The sequence below is a fragment of the Vanellus vanellus genome, assembly GCF_965231255.1.
Source record: "Vanellus vanellus genome assembly, contig: HAP1_SCAFFOLD_977, whole genome shotgun sequence".
In the NCBI taxonomy this organism is placed as follows: domain Eukaryota; kingdom Metazoa; phylum Chordata; class Aves; order Charadriiformes; family Charadriidae; genus Vanellus; species Vanellus vanellus.
Genome location: NW_028126637.1, coordinates 43,821 through 68,000, shown reverse-complemented (window position 1 = coordinate 68,000; position 24,180 = coordinate 43,821). Strand labels below are relative to the sequence as shown.

The window sequence follows — 24,180 nt, the reverse complement described above, 5'->3', positions numbered from 1 at the left end:
TGACCTTTCTATAGAAATCCTTTAAGTAGAGGAATCACCGTTACTTTCCATTTCTTATTAGACACAAGGTCATTGTTGAACCACGGGGCATTCCCACTCGGAAGAGCTGGGTTTGCTCCCTGCTTATTGCTGCTGTCAGTCTGTTGTATACAGCCTCCGCCACTTGCTACTGGAGGTGCTGCATTGCTGTTCTTTCCCACAGCATGTCTTGCCTTGCTGGACTCCTGCCCCACTTCAATTTCTGCTTGCTAGAGCTTGTGCTTTTACAGCAGCAGGATTCTGGTCTCATGACATTTTTTCTTTCCCCATTTCCCCACCCCCACCCCTTGCAGTGGGAGAATCACAATAAAAGCTTACAGCTGGAGGCACAGACGTACCAACGAATCCAGGAAAAAATCCAAGAAAGAGTTATGAACAACTTGGGAACATGGATAGACTGGCAATACCTACAAAATGCTGCAAAACTACTTGCAAAGGTGGGTAGTTGTGGCTGTTTGGCACGGAGAACAGAATGCACACCAGAATGCTAAATTGACAACACCAAGTGAGGAAGGGTTTTTAAGGGTTGTGAGTATGTGGGATGGTACCTCTCGTCTAGGACGTGAACTAGCCAAAAATCATCTGGAAGTGACCTCTGTTAAGTTATACTTGAACTGCACAAGTTCTTCCAAGGAAGGTGTAGGAAATTCCACCATGAAGTGTCTGGCCGTCCTTGTCAGAAGGTAGCTGCTTAGCCTGTAGTGGTCACACAGATGTGACTCTGCTGACTCTTGTCCTTCTTTTCTCTGTCTTCCTCCCACTCCCCAACAGTGTCGTTACACCCTGCAGTACACATATCCTTATGCCTACTACATGGAGTCCGGTCCCAGAAAGAAACTGGTAAGATGTTTTTGCTCTTTTTTTGCTGATAGCTTTTTGGGGTGTAGCTGGCAGTGTGCTGGGCTGAATTCCAGAGCTTGGCAGTGTCTGAAATATTAGTCCTGAATTTGAGGTAAGGACAGGACAAATAATAGGTGGGTTTGCACCTTTCCTCTTCACTTCGAGTTGTGCGGCAGCTCAGTCCTCTGATACATTACGTTATTTTCCCAGGGCAGCAGTGCACTTTCACTAACAAGCAATTTATCCAGAATGTTTTGAGGCTGGAAGTGTGCGTTTGTTCCTTGGTAAGACTTATCACAGTGCTGTGGGCCATATTTCACATGAAGAGCTGCTGGAGGATAACTTTTCCAGCCCTGAATCAGGGTGTAGCTTTGCTTTATATTCCTGCTGTAAGTTCCTTGCTGGCTTGGAGCATCCCATGGGCTGAACATGTCCAAAAATAGCCCTGGATTAACTGAAGAGGTTGTTTCTTTGACTCAGTTGTCCAGCAAAACCTGTTATCCAATCTCTTCCCATAGCATCATATGTGTTCTCTGAGGTTGTGGACAGATGTTCTCTTCTGGGTTCGACTGTGCCAGTGGAACAAGTTACTGCTCCCAGCAGTGGTTAATGATCCCTCTGCTTTGCTTGCAGATCTGCTTACGAGAGCATTTCCTGACCTGTTTATGGCAAAATGAGCTGAGTTAGGAGATATTTGTCACTTGCAGTGTTTTTAGGCTGACCGGGTTAATTTTGAGCGATGCAGGTTGGGGAGTGTGTACTTACACAAGAAACTCCTGGAAGGGGTGACGCTGTGTAGCTGAAGGAGGGGGCACAAACCTGCTCTGACAGCACAGCTGTCAGCAGAACACATTTGTCTGCTCCTCAAGTGTAGTGTGTGATATGAAACTGCTCCGCTAAACAAGTTTCTTGTTGCTGTCTCAAACTTTGCTCTTTGCAGTTTGAGTACCAGCAGGCCCAGCTGGAAGCTGAAATTGAAAATCTCTCGTGGAAGGTGGAGCGAGCAGACAGCTATGACAGAGGGGTGAGTGTTCTGCTTGCTTGAGCCTGCTGGCCAGATTTTGTTTGTTGGGCTTAACGCTTCTGCAGGAGCACTAAGGCAGTCAAGTGAGGGTGCTGAGAAGCTAGATCCAGAATCTCACCTTTAGCCCATGGATGTTGGAGTGCTCACTGCCTTATGGGAGAGGAGGGGGGGCTGCAATGAGTCCTGCAAACTGAACAGGACCAACAGAGCTCTGGAGGAAGCTGCGTGTAGCCCTCTGGTGAAGAGCAGATTCCTTAAGTGTATAGCTTTTTAGACAGAGCAGGAGCCAGATAGCTGCAGAGAGAACCCATGTCAAAAGGAAAAGGATCTGCAGTCTTGTGATCCAGAGTGCATGTGAAGTTGCTGCTTCTCAGACTGGAGCTTAGTCTCTCCCTAAAGAAAATGAGCTCTTCTCTGGGGAGCTCATGCTAACAGTTTCCACCTTCTGTTTTACCAGGACTTAGAGAATCAGATGCACATAGCAGAGCAGAGACGGAGGACCCTGCTGAAAGACTTCCATGACACATAAGAGAGGAGGAAGTGACAAAGTGCAGGGGTGAGAGCAGCAAGTGAAGTGATGGCAGCTTCACTGGGATAAGCAGGCACTGCCTCTGGGAGAACATGGCCAAGGACAAAGCCACCCCTCCCCTTGCAAGTCAGACACATGCAAACACCACATCTTAGTCCAGTTTGTTCTCTTATCTTTCTGTTTCTGTTTCTGCCAGGCTAGATGCCAGAGTTCAGATTGGCATATTTCGTGGGACATTTCCCTCCTGCCCTTGATGGTTTCAGAAGGGGAGGGAGTTTTTCTCTGAATGGCTGTTAATAGTATTAGATCATTACAATTTATGTAATTTTCAACGGTTGTACAATTATACAGACAAACCTTAGAATAACACACAACCCTTTTTAAAAATAAATTGGCAGTGGAGTGTTTTTCCTTAATCTGCTTGTAAATTTAATGGGCTTTTCCCCCTCTCCCTCTCCCTTCCTCTGACCCAAAAAACCTCCTAGGCACTGAAGGAGGTTACAAAATATCTCGGCTAGATTTCCCGATGCTCCTTTAACCAGGGCATTGTAGCATTGGCATTGCAGGAGGAGAGTGGCTGGTGTTAACAGTGGCTGCTGCTGTGTCTGACCCGACAGGACCAGCAGTGGCCGTGATTTGGTATGATTACATGTGATATCTCTTTTCTAGTAAATCAGCTGTGCAAAATCCTGCTACACAAACAAAAGCAAACAGAGGAATTGTAGGGGAGAGACCCAGTTAATACTGGGGGATATGCCTTGAGTCAGGTCAGATTCTGCATTTGATGAATTTTAGGTCTTCCATGTAGATTTTTGCTTTACTTGTTTTTGTGGGGAGGGTGTTGTATTGCCAAAGTGAGTGATGAGGGAATAGTAGCATACAGTTGTTAATCAAGGCTTGAGGCTTTTGCAGAGTGAAACAATCCATGTTATAACAGTGCCATGCAGCCTGGTAAAGATTATTTGTGCCTGCTGGGTAACATGGCTGAGAAAATTTGATCCCATTCATCAAGGTGAGACTAAACACCACTACGTTGTGAGGAAGAAAGATCGTGTACAACACACTCCCTGGCACATGTTGGCAATGTGGACGGGCACTTGAATACAGGTGCGCTGCTTATGCAGAGCCTGCACCAAACCAGGCAGAAAATTAACTAGCAAAATTAATTTATTTGTATATTAGTATTGATACTGGTGGGGACTTATCAGAAAATTGATTGTTAGGAGCATGTGGAGCTTTTTTATTAACATTCTTTTTTCTAATGTAAAACATACACTAAAATAAAAATATGAAAACCTAGTTCATCTTAGTAGGGGTTAACACGAAAAAGGTTACTTAAATGGTGATGCTTGCCTGTGTGCTACAGGAAGCAGGCCACATGTTAAGATTTCACAGGCATGTACGTCACCTGCACCAGGAACGCGTTTGCAGCCAGTAAGGTGGATCGGGAGTCTCTGATTTGAGGAACCTCTGCAGGGAATTCATGGGATTCTCTTCCATGCTGTATGTGGAAGTGTTGCCTTTGATGCATCCCTGTATACTCTATTGCTCCAGTATAATGTCACTTGACAAAGGCTAAACTGGAAGGGGGGGGGGAGGGGGGGGGGAAGTGCTAAATTCCTGCATGTCAGAATAAGCTAACTGCTGTTGGAGCCTTTTTCATGTACCTGATGCTCGTGAGCCAAGTATTTACAGCACATATAATTGGGCAGATGGATTTTAACGCGATGAATCAGTTTTAAAGAGGAGTAGCTGTCATATGAGCTAATCCTGTGGCCGTGCTTGTTGTACACAGAAGAAATTTTCAAACTGAGAGGCCTTTTCTCCCTCTCTCCCTTCCCTGGTGTGGGATGTACCCACAGGGAACGGGGGAACACACTGCTGGGGAACTGCTGGCAGTGGAGTGGAGGTTACAACAGAAGCGTGTGAGGGTAGAGGAGGGTTGCAGAGAGGTGGCTGGAGCCAGGGAGTGGGGCAGGGGCAGGGAGCCCCTGTTTTTTTGGGAGCATTGCTGCTTGCTGCTCCGTAACCATGGCTCCTCCTGTTCCTGCTCTGTCCTGTTCTGGCTCCCCTCCAGGCTGGAGCTATAGGGTAGATACATCCTTGCTCCAGCCACTGTCTCCTGAGTTCATTCCCTCCTCTGCTCCAGCAGCAGCCTCTGTGCCCTCCTCGTGATATATTCTAGAGGTCAGTCCCTTCCTCTCCCCTTCCCAAGTGATTGTTGGAGTCTGGGCATGCTGGCTCCGGGGGAAGGGATGGTGTGGGGGAAGGCTTGCCCAACACCCAGCAGTTTTCAGTGCGTAGAACCAATGTTTAAACTGTTCTTTAAAAACGTAATGTGCAAAGTACTAATTAGGATCAAAGCTGGTGTTCTTGTTGTCTAAATGTAACTAGTGTAACACCTAATCTCTCTGCAGAACAGGTATGTGGAGTTTCCTAATCCCGAAGAGCTCTCACTTCTGTCACATAGTTGTCTGGCTTCGAGCTAGATGAGAATGGGGTTTTGTCTCGCTGTCCTTCCCTCCCTCTCCCGTGCCCCCACAACATGCTTTGCTATGAATCCTTGTTTGTAGGCAACCTAGACCATGGAGCTGCAGCCTAATGTACCAACCAGACTGCTGAGCTGCTTGGCTGAGGAACAGTAATACGTATTGCACAGTGCACCCCCTAATTCTTTCAAATTTTCTGAAACTAGAGCTTTGTCAGCAGTTCTATTTATTTTAAAAGAAAACAAAACACCCTTTCTGACGGTGGTGAAAGTCCTGGTTTGCACACACCGATCCTATTTCTGTACTCTGCGAAAACAGCAGGACTGCCTGGCTTTTGCAGCCCGGGCAGGGTGACTTCCGTATCGGTGTCGTACAGAATGTTGTAGGCTCACGGATGAAACCCGCAGAGCGCAGGGACGGTTGGGTCTTCGTGTAAAGTGATTGAGCTGCTGGAGAGGCAGGTGCCGGGAAGGAAACCGGAGCTCTGGATGCCAAAAGACAAGGCCAGGGTTTTTTCCCCCTCCAATAGGCACAGGGCGCTGTTTGAGTCAGCAAGGCGACATGATCATAGGTGCACAGAGCGCAGCTCAAGAGCCGCTAATGCTGAGGTACAGTGTGCCCTTTGGTGCATCACTGCTACAGGTGCGGAATGTTTGCTCTCTCTTTTTTTTTTTTTTTTCCAGTTCCTGTGCCCACCCGACACCTCTCCAGCCTTGCGTCCAATATTCTTTTATTTTCTTTTTTAATTTCAGCTTCGCTTTTGTTAGTGCATTGGCTGCCTCATCTCTAACAGTCCTCGGGCTTCCCAGACTGTAACAAAAAATTTTCTACTGATGTTGTAAACTGCATGACTGCTGCTCTGCGCCCCGGCGAAGGCGTTGTGCCCGCCCGGGGACCGGGGCGGCAGGACGTTTCTGTACTATAGTCTTGCACTCTCAATTTTAGACTTTTTAAGCGAGTGAAAAGGAAAAATAAAAAAAAAAAAGCAAACAAACAAACAAAAAAAACCCTTTATTTTTAAATGAGGCACTTGTTCTGGGAATTCCTTTCCTCGCTCGGGGGGCTGCGGTGTCCCCCCGAGAGGGCCGGAGGGGGTGTCACAAAGCCCCTGCCGCCCCTCGCTTCTCTTCGCCGGCACTGGAGAGGGGCGGGGGCGGTGGGAACCGCCCGGGAGACGGTTTGCCAGAGGTGTGCCCTTGGTTTCTTTGAAATAAATTGTGACTTTCTAACTTCGGAGGTGTCCCGGCTCTTTTGGGGAATTTGGGAAGGGCGGGGGAGGGGAGGGCCAGAGAACCTGGTCCCGCCCCCCGCGGCGCGGTGACGCAGCACGCCGGGCCGTTGCCGGGGTGACGCGCGAGGCCTGGCGGGCCGGGGGCGCGATGGCGGCGGCGGCGGCGGCGCGGTCGGAGGGTCCCCCGCTGCCCGGCCCGCCGGGGGGCCGCCCGCGGCCCGTCTGCTCGCGGCCCTACTTCCTTGTCCTCATGGTCTTCGCCCACCTCTACGTCCTCAACGTGCTGGGGCTGCTGCTCTTCGTCCACCTCAGCGCCGGCGAGGCCGGTGAGCCGCCCGCCGCCGCCCCGCCGCCGCCGCCGCCGCCGCCCCCCGCCCGCGCCCTCCCGCGTCTCGAAGGCATCAAGGCAAGGCCGCGCCGGGGGTGCTGGGGCCGGGGCCGGGGCCGCGCCGCCGCTCACCGCTGCTCTCCCCGCAGGTGGGCCACACGCAGCGGGTGGAGCTGGTGCCCGGCAGGGCCCACGCCGTGCGCACCCTCAGCCTCAAGCCGCTCCTCTTCGGTGAGTACCGGCCCCGCCGACCCCCCACCCCGGCATCCTCCAGGCACCGGCCCCCGGGCAGGCGGCTCGGCGCCTCCCCCGCGGCTGGGCCGTCACCCGGTGCCGGGGCTGTGGGAGCCGTGCCCGTGGGTCCCAGCAGGCAGGTCCGTGAGGTTTCTGCTGCCCTAACGGTGGGGGGTGGGGGGCATCGTCTGACAACGGCCGGGGCGGGGGTTGTGAGTGTCTGTCTCACACCCGCCGCTCTCTTACACCCGCTCGGGGGAAAACGATTTCTCGCCTGTTCGCTTCTCCTCCCTGTGCCGCTTTTCCTTGGGGCTGCGTGTGATTTTGTTTAAGGTATTTTGGTACAGTATTCGCAGAGGTTACTTGTTTTGGATGGCCTGTTTAGAAGAATTTGGAAGATTAACCTTTACAGGTTTTTCAGATTCTCTTTAAAATACTCTGAATAGACAGAAGATCACTGAAGAGGACCTCGAAGAATCTGCTCAGTATTAGGAAGGGACAAGAGATGCCCAAACTTTTGTTAATAAATGATGATAAAGCAATTTAGTGTTGGTGCTTCAGTGCTGAGGAAACAAATAACAGAATTGATGGACTTCATGTCTTCCACCATTTTGTGTCCTGGTCTAGATTTACCTTTATTTCTGGCTTCTCTGCTACCCAACTACATGACATCCATCTTTCAGATATTTTAAAGCCTTCTTTACCTTTCTGTGATTTTTGCTGTGACGTGTAAAGTCTCATTAATTGAACTCTGTGTTCTGGAAATCCATTGAGAATATATAAATTAATTTTTTGGGACAGATGATTACAAAATTCCTGCTACTGCAAAGTCAGAGACAACCTGTTGTGTCTGAAAAGATAGCATTGAGAGCCTTCATTAGATGCTTTCTCAATAATATAAGAGTTTTTTTCTGATTCCAAGTAGATTATACGTACTGAAAGTCTGCCAATAAATCAGATAGGTTTCTTATTAAACTCCTTTAATGTAATAAGTATCTGGAAGAAATATACAAAGGTCTTCTGTCATTTCTACATATGCGGTATTCATGGTTTGCAAATTTCTGGGTGGATTTCTGTCTGACATTCAGTAAACAGGAACCAACCTGGAACTGATATCCCACAGCATTGACAAAGCTGACGTCATTACCAGAACCACGGTCTGGGGCAATTGCTCTGATTTTCACTCAGGAAAACTGTTTCCACCTTCTCTGCCATGCTGGTACTGCTTAAGTAAAAGGCCTGCAAGGAAGGTGCTGAAGTTGAGAAAAGGCAGGTTGGTCCTGGCAGCACTAATCCCATGACTTTTAACTTGTTGCTCCAGCAGCTCCATGGGTTCTGAGGGAAGCTTTGCTCCCTGAGGATGGTATCGAGGGACACCAATGGACATTCATCATTTGAGATGCCACGCGAGTCTGTTCTCCTTTGTCCTCTGATAGGGGGTCCCTTATTTAGAAACTGCAAGTCGCTAGACGGCTCTTATCTCCCTGATGAACCTGCCAGGAGCCAGCTCTGACTTGAAAAGACTTCCAGAGACTTCTCTATCTATGCAAACAGTACCAATCTCAACTGGTTTAAAAAACCTAATTTACTGCATCTCTGTTGTTTAAATTAGCAGAAGTATGTAGTTAACTTGGTTGTGTTACAAACCCAGAAGTTGCTAGCAAAGGACTCTTGAATTTCTGGTGATTTTACTTAACACAAAGTGTTGCGGCATGCGAGAGCCAATTTAAGGAAATAAGTAGCTGGTCTGGGATCTGTGCTTTCAGCAGAGCAGGCTGTAGTGGGACTACAGCAGCAGACGGCTCGTGAATGATTTAATGCGAGCTCTGTGCTTTGGAGCATGGCACTGGGCACCGTAGGGGAACTTGCGGTTTGTTTTTTTTTAAATGTGGGTAAGTCATCTGCATTGGACCCAAGCGTATTCTGTGGAGCTCTGAAAAAGTCCCTGCCCTATTTCCGCCCCCCCCCCCTCCTCTGGCTACGAGACGTCATTTCTAAAGCTTGTAAGTCAGACCATCTGTGCACTTTTTAGTTAGGAAACACTGGTAATCAAATAATCCTATTAATGGAAAACAAATATCAGACAAAGCCTTTTCAACCTTCAGAGCTTTTATGTGTTCTGTTGTGTTTTCCAAATGCAGTCTGTTCAGAAGATACTGCCACTGCAGGGACCACCTGGCAGCAGATTCTGTGGATTGGGTGGCAGTTTGCAAGACAAGGCAGCAGGGAGGAATAAAAATAGGAAATCTCGCTGTGTTTTTCTTCTGAGCCTCAGGGAACAGAAGTAATCACTGCGTAAATGTCAGGGCGCAGCTGAATTTCGGTGTGAGCATCTGAGTGCTCGTCTCAGCCCATGCTGAATCCGAAGAGGAGATCTCATCATGCATGGGTTGTTGGTATGCTTTACGAGCACAGGGAGGCAATGTGTCTCCATCAAACTGGGTAGCTTTCTCCACAAGCAAAACTGCAGGCATCATGAGCGAGGCTGAGCATGTTTCTCCCAAAAGCTGTTTTTCCCCTTATTTCAACCCCAAGTTGAATCCCGCATAGGAAACTTTCCACAGACAGTGCTTTGTTAGGCAGTAGAAATCTGACTAGTTTTCTCATTTGGGGATTTCCTGGTTTCTGCTCTGTGGTCTGGAGTGTAGAGCTATAGCTGTTTACCCCAGAGGGAATTAAGGTCCCTACTTGGGTGAGAGAGTGAGCTGCAGAGAATTTGGTGAGACTGTTTTGCAACCTTCTCTCTTGTGTGCAGGGCGAGGGCCAGACAGATGTGTAAAGTTTCTTCCCCCATATCAGAACCGCAATTATCTCCTGCTGTGTTGTGGTTGGGACTCACCTCTGAGTCCCAGGCAAAGCTGCTGTTGCACACCAAAGCAGAGGTTTAACCGACTGATGTCCCACTCCTGCTCTGCTCTTTCTCAAGGCTCTTGTGCTATCTTTGTTAGTTCCCCAGTTACCAGAATCTTCTGATCCAAACTGAATTTCTGATGTTAAAAAATGTTTTTTCCCCTGTTATGCAGAAATCCTCAGGTGTCTTCGCTCTGTGCCTTTCCTGCTCGAGAACGGCTGTTTCCTTTTACCTGCCTGGATGCTCATCAACTCTTAGCGCAGCAAGCTGAAGGGATAGCCTGAGTGACTGCTCAAGAGCAGAGTTTAGCGTTCATTTTTTAAGGGACCGGGCATTGCCTGGGTGGGTTCCTCTCCCCCTTAATTTACCTCAGAGTGTTCAAAAGTTAAGTATTTGCTCCACTACATAAAAAAGCATCTCTTAGCAGTCAGGAAGACATCTGCGTAATCTCTCTGGACAGAAAGCAGGCAGGCATTTGGACAGCATCAGGGTCAAATAATGAAGCTGAAATGGCTATCAGTTTCGATGATGAGAACCAGAAGGACCTGTTACTACAGGTCTCTTCTAGTTTGTGCTCGCCTGCAGAGTTCCATTCAGTTTTATTGTGACGTTGGATCTGACACAAAGCCATCCATCGCAAGTCCCGGATCTGCAGAGCCTTGCAAGAGGAATATGTTAAATCTGCATCCTTAAGCTCTGTGTCAGTAAAACAGGAATCTGTAATGAGGCCTTATGTTTGGACTATGACTGCTTTGAATCACCTAAAAATATTGACTGTACATCTCCAAAACACCAACTGCCAGGGAAAGGCATTTTCTAGCCATAGGGACGGGAGCAGTTTCTTATTGTTGGAATTGAGATTTTTCAGACCTTCCGGCCAGCCTGTTCAGGGCAGCGGTGATGTTTCCACCTCCGCACCGCCTGGTGCAGGTTCCTGTTCTTCTTCTGCCAGGCGTAGGCCTTGTTCACCACCACTTTGTCACTCTGTACTTCGCCGCTTACAACGAAGACCCCCGCATGAGTGCCTCTCATGATGTTGTGGACGCAGGTAGCGTCTATGTCCAGCCACTGCTGGAGCCTGGCGGGGATTTCAGTTCTGAGGAGCGGGCCGTGCTTCAGGACCTCCACCCTGGAGGGGTCCAGGTCAAAGTCTGAGATGGTGGTGGTCATGTTCTTCCTCAAGATTCGGATTTTCACTACTGCAGGGGTTGGAAAAAGAGCTGTTAGTTCTGCTTACTTCTCATAGCTCTTACCTACTTAAACACACAGACAATTTAAGGCTTTCTTGCTGTTTCTGTAATGTGGTGACACATCCATTCAAGCTCTTGTAATTGCAGTGAATTTGTGGAAGTTCTCATTTGAGTTTAGTTTCCAGTACTGAACAACCTTCTCACTCCGCTTTTCTCATGAGAGTGGCAAAGGCGTATCAGCACCACTGCACAGGCAGAAACCCTGAGGAAACGAGTGCGAGCAAGTGGATGCATCTGAGTCCTGGTCTTGTGCAAATTACTTGACTTTTCTCTGAGCTGGGATTTCAGGAGACATGACTGCCAGCAGCCCAGGATTTTTAACCTTTTTTTTTCCCATGAAGGTAGTGTGCCTGAATTCAGGACAGTATCTTGAAAGCTTCCTGGCCAGCGGATTGAGGAGAGCCAGTGCTGCCACCCCACCTGCTTGTCTGGGGGAGGGAGAGTCACATTACTAGAACAATGGTATTGAACTTTGAAATAGCTAACGTGGAGTTTGCTAAATGTTGTTAGGACATCAATTGAAATGTTGGTCTCTGAGGGAAAGACAGAGTAGTGCTTGTATGTAGCAGCCACAGACCAACCCCAATCAGAGCCCACAGAAATAAAGCAGGTCTTCACCTTCCGTGCTGCCTGGAGCTGGGCACTCTTGCTACGTAACCAGTAAGTTGGGACCTGAAAATCTCTGTGATCTGCTGTAAAAACTGCAGTTCCTCCACGTCATTTTGTTATGGCAAAGCCATTTTCTGCCCATGCCACTACTTGGCTGCTGGAGGGAACTGCAGCAGGTGAGAGGAGGAGGGGGTTACTCACCAAAATCATTGGCGCAGAGGTTTTCCAGGATCTCCCTGGCAGTGCTGGCCTCCTCAAGCTCGCAATCCTTGCAGCTGGCTCGGGGCACTGCTGCAACAGAAATTTGATTTAATACCTTTGTATTAAATCAATTATTTCCTTCACTGGAAAAGGCATAATGCAATTTTGAGATCTGCGAGTGGTGGCTTGCTGTTTCCGAGGGGTGCTTTCTCCCGAGCTACCCAGTCCCTGGAGAGACAGCTTAGGCTGCCAGGGTGAGAAATGTTAAGCTCTCCTTTTTGTAGCTGGGGCAGACGCTGCTTGTTGTGCTTTGTTTAGGCTTGTGTGTGTTGCTGCATGTTAAAGCAGCAGTGAAAATGCTTAATGAAGATCTCCTAGTTTCGGTGGAACAGTAAAGCCATTGGTATGGCCAAACTCCACCCAGTGATGCTGAAATGAGGCATCTGTTCTCCCCTTAACTGCTCTTGAATCTCCCCCAGTGCTCATCAGTATCTGGGTGTTTAATTTAGTCTTTTAGTCTTAAAATTTTTTTTTCTTGTGTAACTCATGTCTGCAGAGGCTCATGCCCCTTTGTGGTGTTGCCTAATGTTCAAAGAGAAGGCTTGCAAAACTTTTCTTTTTGCATGTTTTTAAACCCTGGACACAGCTGAAAGATCAGGGCTACAGCTCCTCAGCTCTGCTGGAAGCACATCTCATCGCCTGGAGCCTGCACACCACGAGCTCTCATGCTGTGCCTGAGCGTTGGGCTTTTACAGTGATTCCTTCCCCCTGCCTGCTCTGACGGCACCCGGGGAGCTAATGAATACAGTGGAGAGGGGAACAAGCTGCAGTCAATGTTACGCCAATTTTCTAGACATGGTGGAGTTTCCAGAGAGAACAGAATTAAGATTTCCAAATTATTTTTGTAAAGTACAGCTTAAAACCAGAAGCATTAGGGAGACAAAGAAGAAATAGGCCTTTTGAGCTTTCAGTGTTACATATGGGAAAACATATGAGGAAAAAAAACCCTTACTTCTCCTGCTTGAGGAATTTTCGCCTATGGAGACCGCTGCGATGCACAGTTCATGATCTGCAGGAAACTTGTTGCAGTTCAGGATTTCGGGCCAGGGGTAGCCATAACAAGCCATGACAGGTGCACAGCTTCTCTTGACGGCTTCACACAGGCTGCGGCAGGGGTAGATGAGCCTGGGGAGGGAACAGGGATTGCAGCACCTCTGGACTCCTGGCGGCAGGCTGAGGGTCGAGCCCTGGCACTGCAGTACTGCGCAGGGCTGTGTTGCACACTGTGGTGCTAGCAGAGGTATTTTGGGGTCTTTGATGTCTTTTGAACCTTCATGCCCAGGAAGCAAACAACGGCTTTCCAAGGATGGGAGGGATGAAGCTGTTCGATACAGGTTGCTGCCAGAAGCCCTTCCTCTGCCCAGGGATCTTCTCTAGTTGTGCAAAGTCTGCTTACCTTTACAGATGCCTAATTAGGCTCCTGATTTCCTTAGCACCTCTGTCCTTTAACGGCTGCACCTCAAAAATAAGGATTTCTCTCTGATGCTGGCACTGTCGGGCTGGGGAAGCCCTTGCGTGGTCAGGGTAGGAGCTGGGAAGGGGGCTGCAGGGGAGGTGGGAGGTGAAGCCGGTGGGTGCCAGCGGCTACTGTGGTGTGCGAGGGGGGCAGCCAGGGGAGACTGCAGCGGTACCTAGGGCGGGAGAGCAGGGAAGTCCAGAAGAGGGAACATAACGTTTCTGCTCCTACAAGATGAAATGCTCATGTTTCACTTTCAGAGGGAAGGTCTCTGCTGGGTAATCCAATTGCCCCTTGCCGAGAGAGGCAGCATGGCTTTTCGGGGACTGTGGTGAGATTTCACACATTTTCTCTTGGGAAGAAAATGCAGTGGTGCTCTTAGAGAGTGTTACTTGCTATAGCTGAAATAACTTGTAAAAACATCTTACCTGTCCAAGCAGATTGGTGCAAAGAGGGAGCAGAGGAAAATCCTAGCATCTGGGTGACACTCCCTGGCCAGCAAGGGCAGCCAGCTGGAAGACTGCTGGATCACTTCTGGCATGGTCTCGTGCTCCAGCAGGTTGGGAATCCTCATCTCGGAGTAGCCAATGTCGTAGCACAAGGCCATGCGGTGTGGAATGGGCGTGCAGCTGGAGGATCTCCTCAGGTAGCTTGCCCAGGCTCCTGGAGAGCCCCAGAGCAGCAGGCGCGCCAGGAGACCCAGCAGCCATGGGCCACCCAACCTCGAGGGTTGCCTGCGGTGGGCTGTGACCATGCTCGGAGCGAGCTGGAAGCGGGCAAATGGGCAGCGCACCTCAGACTGAGCTGCTCCCGACTGTGGGACTCCTTTTATAGCCTAAGAGCCACCTCTCTGTCAATCCATCCTCATTAAGTGCGGCCCTTTCAGAGCCCTCATGGGGAAGACAATGCTCCAATTTTCGTTTGCCAGCGGCCCCGATTGTTTGGATTTTAGCAGGGGTTTGGCTTAGATCAGCAGGTGTGGAAATGAGGGCAGTTGGGGAGGGATGAATGACTTGGCCCATGTGTCTTGGGGCTCTTTCAGCCGAGACTGAATCTCTGTTTGACACCAGTGCTCCAACCCATCCCCTTTCTCTTGCTCCAGGATTAGTCATTATTTCATAAACCCCAATGTTTTCCTCTCTTTTGTTTTTTGTAAAAGCAATCAAGTGTTGCTCAAAGTCAATTAGGAGGCATTTGTTTAGCTGGATCTATTGTTGAGCAGGCAGAGAGATAGGATGGTCTCACAGCCAGAAGTTAACTGTTTCGGAGAGCTGAGGGTAGAGAGGAACAAAATTGCAGCTGTGGAGCCAGGTTGTTTGCAGATGGGATTGGCAGCGCTTAGCTGGAAACCCCCTCACCTCGCAACCTGCATGACAGAGTGTGCTTTCTGGTTAACAGAATTTTTACTTCATTACAAAATCCAGTTACTACCGCTGAAGAGCAGGATTGTCCTTCCTCCAGCATGTAATTAAGATTCCAGAAGCCATCCTTATTGTCGCCCAGTTTGGGGAACTGGAAATACTGGGGGCGTTGCTTGCCAGCGCGCATGGTTCATTCGGACCTGGTGCCGTGCCATGAGGTTCAAACCAGCCAGCGGAAGCTCCGGCTCTGAAGCATCCTCTGGCACAAGGACCCTGCGCTGCCTGTGGCGGAAATTGTTTCCTCAGAGGGTGTTACGGATACAGCCGGCTGCATTGTGTGTGGGGGGCTTCCCAGGAACATCTCATTTTCTCCAGGGCTAGTTCTGGTCTGTGCTTAGCAAGAAGCCAGCTGCTTATTGACAGTTTGAGGTGATAGGGTTGATTTAAGGTCATGGAAGTAATTAACTTTTTCCCCCCCTTTGAGAGTTGCTGCTACAGTGGAGATGTAACGTGTCCTTGGCACATACCTGCAGGAGCTCTAGGCATCTGTGATTTGGAGAGCAGGAATTTGGGCCTAGGAGCACTTAAACCTGTCCTGCTTTGGTGTTTTTTCCGTCCCTCTTCAAAAGTCTCAGCAGCTGGTGACAAGATCCCCATAGCAGTGACAGACATCAGACGGAAGGATCTTCTCAACCTGCTGGGCCACAGTGTAACTGTGCTGTGGAACAGGACCTCACCAGCACTTTGTAAGTGTGTGCCCAGTGCACCATGCAGCTAGAAATCTCTGAGCCTCATAGCCATCAGTGGATTTCTCTGCATTTAAATTTGATTGGGATCCTGGTGTTGCCTGATTGCTGCTGGTGTCATGCTGCAAAGGAAAGCTGGTGATATGGGGATGCTACCTGGTTATGTGCCCACATGCCATGTCTTCCCCTTTAATACTGCATTTGAAGACCATTTTTAGCGAGGGGTCAAAGGAATGAGTGAGAATAAGTTTGGAAGTTGTTTCCTTGCTGTCTGAGTTTGATAGCAGTGCTGTGCCAGGTTCCCCTGAAAGGCGTTTGGTTTTGTGCAAAGTGCTGTCCTCCCCACGTGAGAGCAAGGAAGCCTGAAACCCTGGCCATCACCACTGCCCACCACAGTTTTGCCCTCCCTTCCTGTAGAGCAGCAGTTCCCAGACTCTGATCCACATGTCACCTTTGAAGTGATAATACACAGTGATATGCACGTGTTTGTTCACTCCTTTGTCCATTGTGGTACCTGTGAGAGAGTTTAAGGGCTTGACCCCTGGATCCAAACATTTAGGAACTGCTGCTGTAAAAATACCCGCTTTCAGCAGCTCAGGTGTGTGGTGTATGCTCTTTGAGAGCTCTTCTGGTAGAAGGGTGGATGTGTTTGAATGTCCCAAACTTAGGCAGAGTCTAAATTTCCCCTCCACCTCTTTTTTTTTTTTTTTTTCTTTTTTTTTCCTTCTGAGTAGCCTGCCATCGGTACGGGGTCCCACTGTAACAGTTCCTCAATCTCTGTTGCTGCTCATACTTCTGCTGCAGAAATTCCTGACTTCCTGACAGAGGAAGAGTGCAAGCTCATCGTCCATCTGGCACAGCTGAAGGGGCTGCAGAAGAGCCAGATCCTACCAACGGATGACTATGAGGAAGCCATGGAAATGATAGAAATCAGCCAGATGGACATTTTCAATCTGCTGGACCACAATCAGGATGGGCAGCTGCAGCTCAAAGAGGTAGAGTGCAGGACAGACCAGGGGAGGTTTGCTGTGGGACCCTCTGGCAGGTCCCCTCCTCAGGTGATCTCTTGATTACTCTTGTGCTTGGGTAGTTCCAGACCCCAGTACATACCGATCAGTATTTGCTTAATTTTATGACTCAAGACTTGTGCTGACCTTCAGCATGGGAGTTTCTGGGGAAATGTGCAGCAATTGTCATACTATTGGGAGGTAGCAGCAGTCCTTGGCAGATGTGTGTAATATGTTGGGTCAAAAGTTCCTTCTGCTGTGGGTTTCCTCTTGCTGGGCATCCCGAGGAAGTGAGTTTGTAGCGTAGGCACTGTTTTGTGCAGCCTGTGGGGACTGACCGCTCAATTGACCAGACATCAGCAAAGTCACCCCTATTAATGACCCTGGAGGGGGATAATGAGCACCTCGTCACAGCTCTTCAGCACCATTGCCCTGTATGGCAGGGTGCATCAGGGCAGGCGCTGGCAGTTCAAGGATGTCCCTCCCCAGACTCCCGTTTCAGGTGGGGCTGGGGGTGTGTACTGTCCCGTGGGCAGCAAGCGTTGTGCAGTATGGGGCACTGTGCCAGTGACAACCCAGTGCTGAGAGCTCTCCAGGATACTGCACATCTCTGTCCACATGGAAAGGAGGCATTTTGTTCCAAGCCATTATCTTGGGCAAGTAAAAGCATTCACTTTTATCATCAATAGCTTTACTTTCCCTTCAAGAGAAAGAGCTGTGCACCCTCCACCTCAGGGCTCGTTAACCGAGTCCCAACAGTCATTTGCCATGACCTAAACTGGAAATAACAGCATGCATCAGCCACACACTGTGTGTGGCTGCCAGATGATTCCCACTCCAATCTTCTTTCCGCAGAGACGTGCTGACGCCTGGCTGGCCGATGCTCTGCAGAGGAGAGCGCCAGGCCTCAAGCAGGGAATCTGCAGGGGTTTGTTAGCATGAGAAACCAGTGCCTGCTGTTGATCCATTTCTGAATTTCAGGTGTTGACCCACACCCGGCTTGGGAACGGCAGGTGGATGACCCCCGAAAACATCCGGGAGATGTACACTGCAGTCAAGGCCGATCCTGATGGGAATGGTAAGAGCAGCTCCATGGGAATCCCTTCGCCCTCAGCACGCCGGACTCCTCGCCCAGCCATGCGGGGCAGAGCAAGAGCGAGGTCCCTGCCCGGGCCTGTTTCTCTAGCTGTATTCCTCAAAGGAAAATAATGCTGCTTTAGAGACCTTCACAGAAAAGTGAAATCAATGTAAACCTCTCATGGCAGCATTCCTGCCCCTTCATCACCAGTCTAGCAGCAGACTAGTTCCGCCACCTGGGCTTGGGTCTGGCAGAAGCAGAACAAGAACACAACTCTGCACTTGCTCTCCCTTGTCAGACCTGCCTTAATTCATGCCCCGATGTAACAGGACCTTCAGGGTGCGCATCTGGTCCCGAGGTCTGAGAGACTGCTCTGGCTCTGACTATGTAGCTCTTGTTACCTGGGCTGCAGGTTTTAAGGTGCACCCTCCGCTCTCCCCCTGTTTTCAGGGAGAATTCTGCAGTTGTCTGGGAGTGCTGCATCGCTGGCAGGGGAGGGTGGGATATGCGGAGCCGAGGGTGGTCTTGTTGGTCAGCCATTGTTGTTGACCCCCCTCTCTGCTGCTGCAGACTCTCCATATTCCATGAGGCCACTTCTGCCCTTCCTGCCCCTGGTCTCCCAAGGGCTCCTGCTGGTCCGGACATGCACTCTAACCTCTGCTGCTCTAATTAGAGTGGCCTCAATTAAGCAACTCTTCATTTCCTAATCAAATTAAGTGAACGCACAGGCTCTGCACGCTCTCTTCCAGTGACCTGGCATTGAGAGCTGCCCAGGAGGAGCTGGTTTGAGTTGAAGCAGTATCCGTTTGAATGCCAAAATATCTGGAGGGCACCCCATGCCCTGCTTCTCTGGGCTGGCGGCATTCTTGGCAGTGGTGGGAGCATATGACTGAGTCCTTGGTGGCTTTTCCACTGTTCTGGACATTAACAAATGAAAGGTCCTGTTAAAGTGATCTTGGCAGGACCTTGCTTCCAGAGAGCTGCTTCTCTCCGTTGTTAGATTGGTATGTGACACCGAGAGCCCAGGTCGCAACCTGGATGTGGCACTGCCTCATCAAAAACCGCATGGAGTAAGGGGAAGTGGGGACAAGGAGACGCTAGAAATAATAATGGTCTGGATAATTTGGTCACGACCACTGGCACCTGAGGAACTGTCCCAGGCTGACCCTGGTGGCTGGTCCTTACTGCTGTCGGAGGGTGCTGTGTGCCCGGGGAGCAGAGCTGGCACCACAGCAGCACTGGGTCTGCTGCCTGAGCAAGCTCCACTTGCAGCCCGTGATGCATGCTGGCTGCTGGGCAGCACACTGCAGCGCTCCGCACGCTCTGGTCCCAGGGACGTGATCCTCACTGTGTGGGTTCCTTCTTCTCCAGAAAGGGGAAACTACTATTTTTCTGAAGCTGACAAAGGCAAAAGTCCGTTCCTTGGCATGTCCAGTTGAGTGCAAACAAGAAATACCTGTTTCAGTAGAAATCACTTTTTACCTATCGCTTTTCTGTTACTTCTACTTATGTAAGATCATACTGTTGTATTTCTCACTCATGTTTTGCAATTGCACAAATGCAGAAGAATGTACCGCTTGGTTTGGGTTTGGCTTTTTCAGCTTACCATGCAAGGTCTTGTAGAAAATGTGGTCTGAGGTGTCCCACTCTGCTCTTAAACGTGTCTAAATATCTAAGTAACAAGCCCCAAGGCATCAGGCAGCACAGGCTTTTTAGCTGTGGCATTGCATATGTTAGAACTGTAGTGGCTATTTCTCTCTTTTGATGGATTGGTTTGTGTGTTTTAGGAGCTTTTTAAAGTTCAAAATGGTATTTTGCCTGTCCCAGTTCTGACCTTGCGTGGCAGCTAATGGTTCACTTTTGCAGATTGCTGTCTGCCCTCTGCTCTGCTACAGGCGAGGGCATTGCTGGGACCTGTAATCCTTCTTGTATGGCCTGCAGCCCATGGTGGGCACAGTGGTGGACCCTGAACGTGTTTTTTGAGGAAGGCAGTTTCTGCAGTGCCCTCAGCTGGTGGTTTCTCCAAGTACAGGATGCCAAGAACTATTACCTGCACCACAGTCAGCCGGCTTTTCCTCTCTTCCCGTAGGTGTGCTGAGCTTGGAAGAATTCAAACAGTTGAATATCCGTGATTTCCACAAGTACATGGGAAGCCAGAAAGCGAAGATGAGTGACTTGGTGCGCAACAGCCAGCACACCTGGCTGTACCAGGGCGAGGGGGCACACCAGGTCATGAGAGCCATACGGCAAAGGTACGGGCCAGGCAGCCAGGCGGTTGGGTTTGTGTAGGCACGAGGACCACCTGTGCTGGGAGAGGCAGTGGCAGACTTGCTGATATTCACACTTCCTAATTGCATGAAAGTCTTTGGAGTATAAAGAGCAATGAACACAGACACGGAATGGGGAGAGGAGGTTTTCATTAGAACAAAAATTTGTATTGTCCCGTGGAAAAGGAAAAAGAAAAATCAAACCTTTCAGCATCTCCATTCACTTTTGGGAACAGCCCTATAAAACCAAGAAGACTTGGCATTATATGAAATAATTCATTCTAATTAGTAAATGATCTTACTGTGAGAAACTGCCCGTTTCCAATGCTGTCTGGGTGCCAGTAGTTACTGTCATTTGCTTTAGTTACTCATGCATTTCACTGAAATCTGTCTTAGCTGTTCAGAGCTGACTTTTTAACAAGCACAACTGCATCTCAAGTAAGCCGAGATAGTTTAATGCTCTGAGCACATGTAGCACAGGGCAGCTTGGCAGACAGGAGAACCTCTAACCTTTCCCTTCATCTCAGATTTGGTACTGGGAAGTGTGGAAACCCAGCACGCAGGCCAAATCATTTAGCTGTGGTGAGTTTCAGATAATTGGCTGGAGACCCTCTTGTTCTTGTGGTGCTGGTCCTTGCCCATGACATGGGTGGGTAAAATCTGTCCCGAGGCTTGAAAACGGCTGTTGGCCACTCCTTTTCTTCAGTGCATTCCAGCGGGAGAATGGAATCACATATTGCCTTGATTAGAGCAGACTGTGGCTGCCACCTTCTCCATGCCAGCTAGCCAGCACACACGGGCATCGGCATACTGCTTTTACGCTCTTCAGTTGGCCACTGTTAGGAGGATGTGAAGACATAGCACTGAAAAGGGCTGATACAGTCCTCCCTGGGACCATGCGGTGCCTGGGGGGGCTTTGCCATCCTGCTGGGGTGCCGCGTTCCGCTCGTGCCTGCCCCAAGGGCTTCACTGGTCCAAATTCTCAGAGCTCTGAGTGTTCTTTGGCAGGTCTCGAGAGGTACCTGCTTGCCTTGGGGATGATCTCAGATGTAGCAGCGGAAAAATCCCAGAGCAGGAGGGCTCCGGTCTCCTTGATCACTTCCCATGCCCCTCTGCCCTGGGGGAAGGCTGCTGAAAAAGCAACAGGGAAAGGTGAGTTAGGTGACAAGAATATTCCTAGAGCTAGTTTCTCCTTCACTCTCAGCAGGGACCCTGTGCTTTGCTAACTGTCCCCAAGGTCTGTAGGTGGTGTGCAGGAGTCCAGAGAAGCAATGAGATGGCACATGAAGGCTCCAGGGACACACACAGAAGGGATCTTGCTGGGCAAGCAAAGTCTTCCTGAGCGCAGTCCTGCTGGAGATGCACCCTTTGGTTTTGGGTTTTTTCTATTAACCTTGATGAGGACTTTCTGAGCTGATGATGATGGTCCAAAAGATCTGTAAGGACCAAGTTGTCTCTTGATATGCTTGCTGCAGCCCATCCGTCCCTCCGGTCTGTTGGGGAAGGGGGTTATCTTTCTCTGGATTTATTTGGTGCTTGGGAGTGGCGGCTGACCAGGCTGCTGGTGCTTTCCCCTCACCTGCTCTGCTCTCCTCTTCCCCAGGGTAATGCGCCTGACTCGCTTGCCCCCCGAGATTGTGGAGCACAGCGAGCCCCTCCAGGTTGTGCGGTACGACCAAGGAGGGCACTACCATGCCCACATGGACAGTGGCCCTGTCTTCCCCGAGACTGCCTGCAGCCACACCAAGCTGGTCGACAATGAAAGCGCTCCCTTTGAGACCTCCTGCCGGTAAGGTCTGCCTTGGCACAACCTGGAACACACTAGAGAAGGGTTGTGGAGAGACGTTGCACCTCACCTCATGTGGGGCTCAGTGTTCAGGTTATGGGCTCGCAAACCAGCTCTGGAGATCGATGGCATGAAGAGGTTTGAAGGGGGAGGTGGGTGAATCCTGGAGGTCCACGTGAGGAGGGTGGAGCAGTTCTGCAGAGCTGCTGGGCCATCCCCACCAGAGGCTGGGAACACACCCTCATGGTTGCTGGAGGGGATTTTCTTTGTTGTCCTGGTCTTGTCCTTGGAGAAAAGCTGATGATGTAAATCACATACCTTGTGATGTCTTGGAGGAACTGCTGTATGTATGGTGGAGGGGCGGGGTATGAACAGCCCTTGTGTGTCCCCTCCTGTTCCAGTTGTGTCCCCTGACACCCACTCTGTCTTGCAGGTATGTGACAGTGCTGTTCTACCTGAACAACGTGACTGGGGGAGGTGAAACAGTCTTTCCTATAGCTGATAACAGGACGTATGAAGAGATGGTAAATGAATCTCGCCTACATGTTACCTCGGGGAATTTTGAGTCCCTGTTTGAATGTATTTGCTGTGGCTGCAGAAGGGGTCTGGCGTGTGAGGTTGGTGGGCGTTAGCCTTCATAGCTAGAACATGGGGAAGCTGTGTCCCTCTGAGGCCAAGGGAAGAGGCGCAGTGCTTTCACAGCGGCACCTCTCCCCACTCAGAGGCATGAGGAGTGGTCTTGTTGGCCTTGCTGCTGTAACATGGGTCCTGCTCACTTCTGTCTGGGCAGGCTTCCTCAGGCCAAGTCTTGGCAGCAGGTATGTTGTGCTCCTGTCATGCAACGTGTTAAGGAATGGGTGGCTGCTCAGAAACAGGTCATGGACCTCCAGGGGGGCTGAGACTGGCTGCTCCGGGTGAGTTGTGAAAGCCCTGCCCTGCCCAGTGTCAGCCTTGAGCTGTCCCTGTGGGGCGTTCAAGCAAAGGACAGGATGATGGCTTGGTAGCAGAGGCAGCCCAGTGCATGCGCTTCATTCCAGCCCTGTTTGTGATACCTTCTCTGTGGTTTCTTGCCAGTCTTTGATCCAGAATGACATTGACCTGCGAGATACTCGGAAAAACTGCGACAAGGGCAATTTGCGAGTGAAACCTCAGCAAGGCACTGCTGTCTTCTGGTACAACTACCTGTCAGACGGAGAAGGTACGGTCCTGTTTCAAGACTCGTCTCTTGGGAGGGGTAGGACTGCAGGGGGTGACAGCCACTGCCTTCTTGCGGTGGCTGGGAGCTCAGAAGAGAGCCAAAGGGTGGTAGCTGCCTGCTAGTGGGAACTGTGGAGCCTACTTGTCACCAGCTGGGTAGGAGCTTCCTGACTCTGAAAGGCCTTTGTTTACAGGCAGTAGGTCAGGGGCTCCTGATGTCTTTGGGGGACGGGAGTAGCTAGCAAACAAAGACGTTGGCTGCACTAGCCATCGCCAGCTGCCTCCCATCCCACTGTGTGAGCTGAAACTCCTGCTGGAACTTGGTCTGCAATTCAAAATGTTTCACTGATGTGGTGTTGCCCAAAGGCGTGGGGAGGGGAGGTAGACAAAGGCGTGGTCATCAGCTCTGCAGCACAGGGAGGCATGGCTGTGCTTGGGGCCGACTCCTGCTTTATGGCTGAGCCGCAGAATGATGATAATGTGTCCTTGGGGCTGTTTTTCTCATGAAGCACAGCGCGGTTTTCCCTGACAGCCAGGCTGGGGGATTGACATGAATCTTCCAGGCTGCTGGTGAGCGTGACTCCAGAGTGTTTCGATGGCAGATTTTGAGCAGTGGTGGGAGGATGGAGTATAGCATCCCAGCTCCTCTGGGAGCAGCTCATGTTTCCATCTCTAGAAAGTCCACAGAGGAGGTCAGAAGACCAGTGTTTGAGCTGTGGGATGATAATATCAAGACCATCACCCTCCTGTAAGAGTCCTGTTGTGTTTTTATGAGCAAATTGTTTCTGAATGGAAGGCGACTGCTGATGCAAGTCTGCCACAGAAAAAACATGGCACCTCTGTAAAGAGAGGGTCATTTAGAACTGCTGAAATGCAGTCTCTAATATGGCTATGGGCCTCTGACTTCTATGGGCCTTCTAGTGGTAGGACCTGTCCCTTCCATGCCAGCCTCCCCTTTTGGGAAGAGCCGAGGAAAACGGCAGCTGTGATGCAGAATGCGAGAGCCCCTTGTGCTGAGTGGAGACACAGAGGCAATGAGCATTTTGCACTTGGGGAGCCTGCCCTGGTGAGCTCCTTGTAGGTGCTAGTGTGGGGCAGCACGAAGATGGAGGAGTGCCAGGAGCAGCTGGCTCCTGCAAGATGTCACTGAGCTAAAATCCAAGCAGGTGCTGTGGGCGGGAGAGCCCCTTGCAGTGCCGGCTGCGCCTGGCTGTGCTGCAGCACCCCTTGCCTCCTAACGGGGCTTTTCTGCTCGGCAGGCTGGGTGGGGGAGCTGGACGACTTCGCCCTGCACGGGGGCTGCCTGGTTACCCAAGGCACCAAGTGGATTGCTAACAACTGGATCAACGTGGACCCCAACCGCCGCCGGCAACTGCAGTTCCAGCAGGAGATGGAGCGCTACGCGGGGGCCGAGGCGGGTGCCCCGGGCGAGTGGACGGTGGATAAGGCTTACAGCAGGGTGCATCTGGAGCTGTAGGGCCGGGGCAGCGGGTCCGACCGCGCGCACGTGGCCTTTTCCCGCGCTGGGCGGGGCGTGGCCGCGTGGCGCGCCAATAAAGCGTGGGGCGAGAGGGGCGGTGCCTCCGCGTGCATCTGG

The 24,180-nt window shown here is 50.5% G+C and overlaps 3 protein-coding genes across 4 annotated transcripts; 2 read left to right on the top strand and 1 right to left on the bottom strand.

Annotated features, from left to right (window-relative positions):
* Window positions 1-337: 337 nt before the first annotated feature.
* LOC309684869 (E3 ubiquitin-protein ligase ARIH2-like) lies at window positions 338-3,731 on the top strand. Of its 2 annotated transcripts, XM_082500715.1 has the most exons (5): window positions 338-476; window positions 811-879; window positions 1,820-1,903; window positions 2,361-2,459; window positions 2,629-3,731. In XM_082500715.1, the coding sequence occupies exons 1-4, from the start codon at window positions 411-413 to the stop codon at window positions 2,430-2,432; spliced, it is 291 nt and encodes a 96-aa protein (XP_082356841.1). In that variant the 5' UTR covers window positions 338-410; the 3' UTR covers window positions 2,433-2,459; window positions 2,629-3,731. The 2 variants fall into 2 exon arrangements, with proteins under 2 accessions (XP_082356841.1, XP_082356840.1); XM_082500714.1 differs by having other exon boundaries at window positions 2,361-3,731.
* Window positions 3,732-5,482: 1,751 nt separating this feature from the next.
* LOC309684873 (transmembrane prolyl 4-hydroxylase-like) lies at window positions 5,483-24,157 on the top strand (the record flags this gene model as incomplete). Its single annotated transcript, XM_082500718.1, has 10 exons — window positions 5,483-5,529; window positions 6,159-6,558; window positions 6,630-6,711; window positions 16,053-16,243; window positions 17,237-17,333; window positions 19,423-19,585; window positions 21,204-21,389; window positions 21,820-21,910; window positions 22,461-22,584; window positions 23,843-24,157. 10 exons carry the CDS (start codon window positions 5,483-5,485, stop codon window positions 24,058-24,060), a joined length of 1,599 nt encoding a protein of 532 aa, XP_082356844.1. The 3' UTR covers window positions 24,061-24,157.
* Window positions 10,430-13,895, bottom strand: LOC309684870 (secreted frizzled-related protein 5-like; the record flags this gene model as incomplete). Its single annotated transcript, XM_082500716.1, has 4 exons — window positions 10,430-10,764; window positions 11,626-11,715; window positions 12,638-12,810; window positions 13,570-13,895. 4 exons carry the CDS (start codon window positions 13,893-13,895, stop codon window positions 10,430-10,432), a joined length of 924 nt encoding a protein of 307 aa, XP_082356842.1.
* Window positions 24,158-24,180: the final 23 nt, after the last annotated feature.

Bases quoted from the DNA above. Each gene is read 5' to 3' on its own strand.
- LOC309684869 (XM_082500715.1), top strand. From the start codon at position 411: ATGAACAACTTGGGAACATGGATAGACTGGCAATACCTACAAAATGCT. The intron at 880-1,819 runs GTAAGATGTTTT...TGCTCTTTGCAG, and splicing joins CCGGTCCCAGAAAGAAACTG to TTTGAGTACCAGCAGGCCCA. The intron at 1,904-2,360 runs GTGAGTGTTCTG...CTGTTTTACCAG, and splicing joins CAGACAGCTATGACAGAGGG to GACTTAGAGAATCAGATGCA.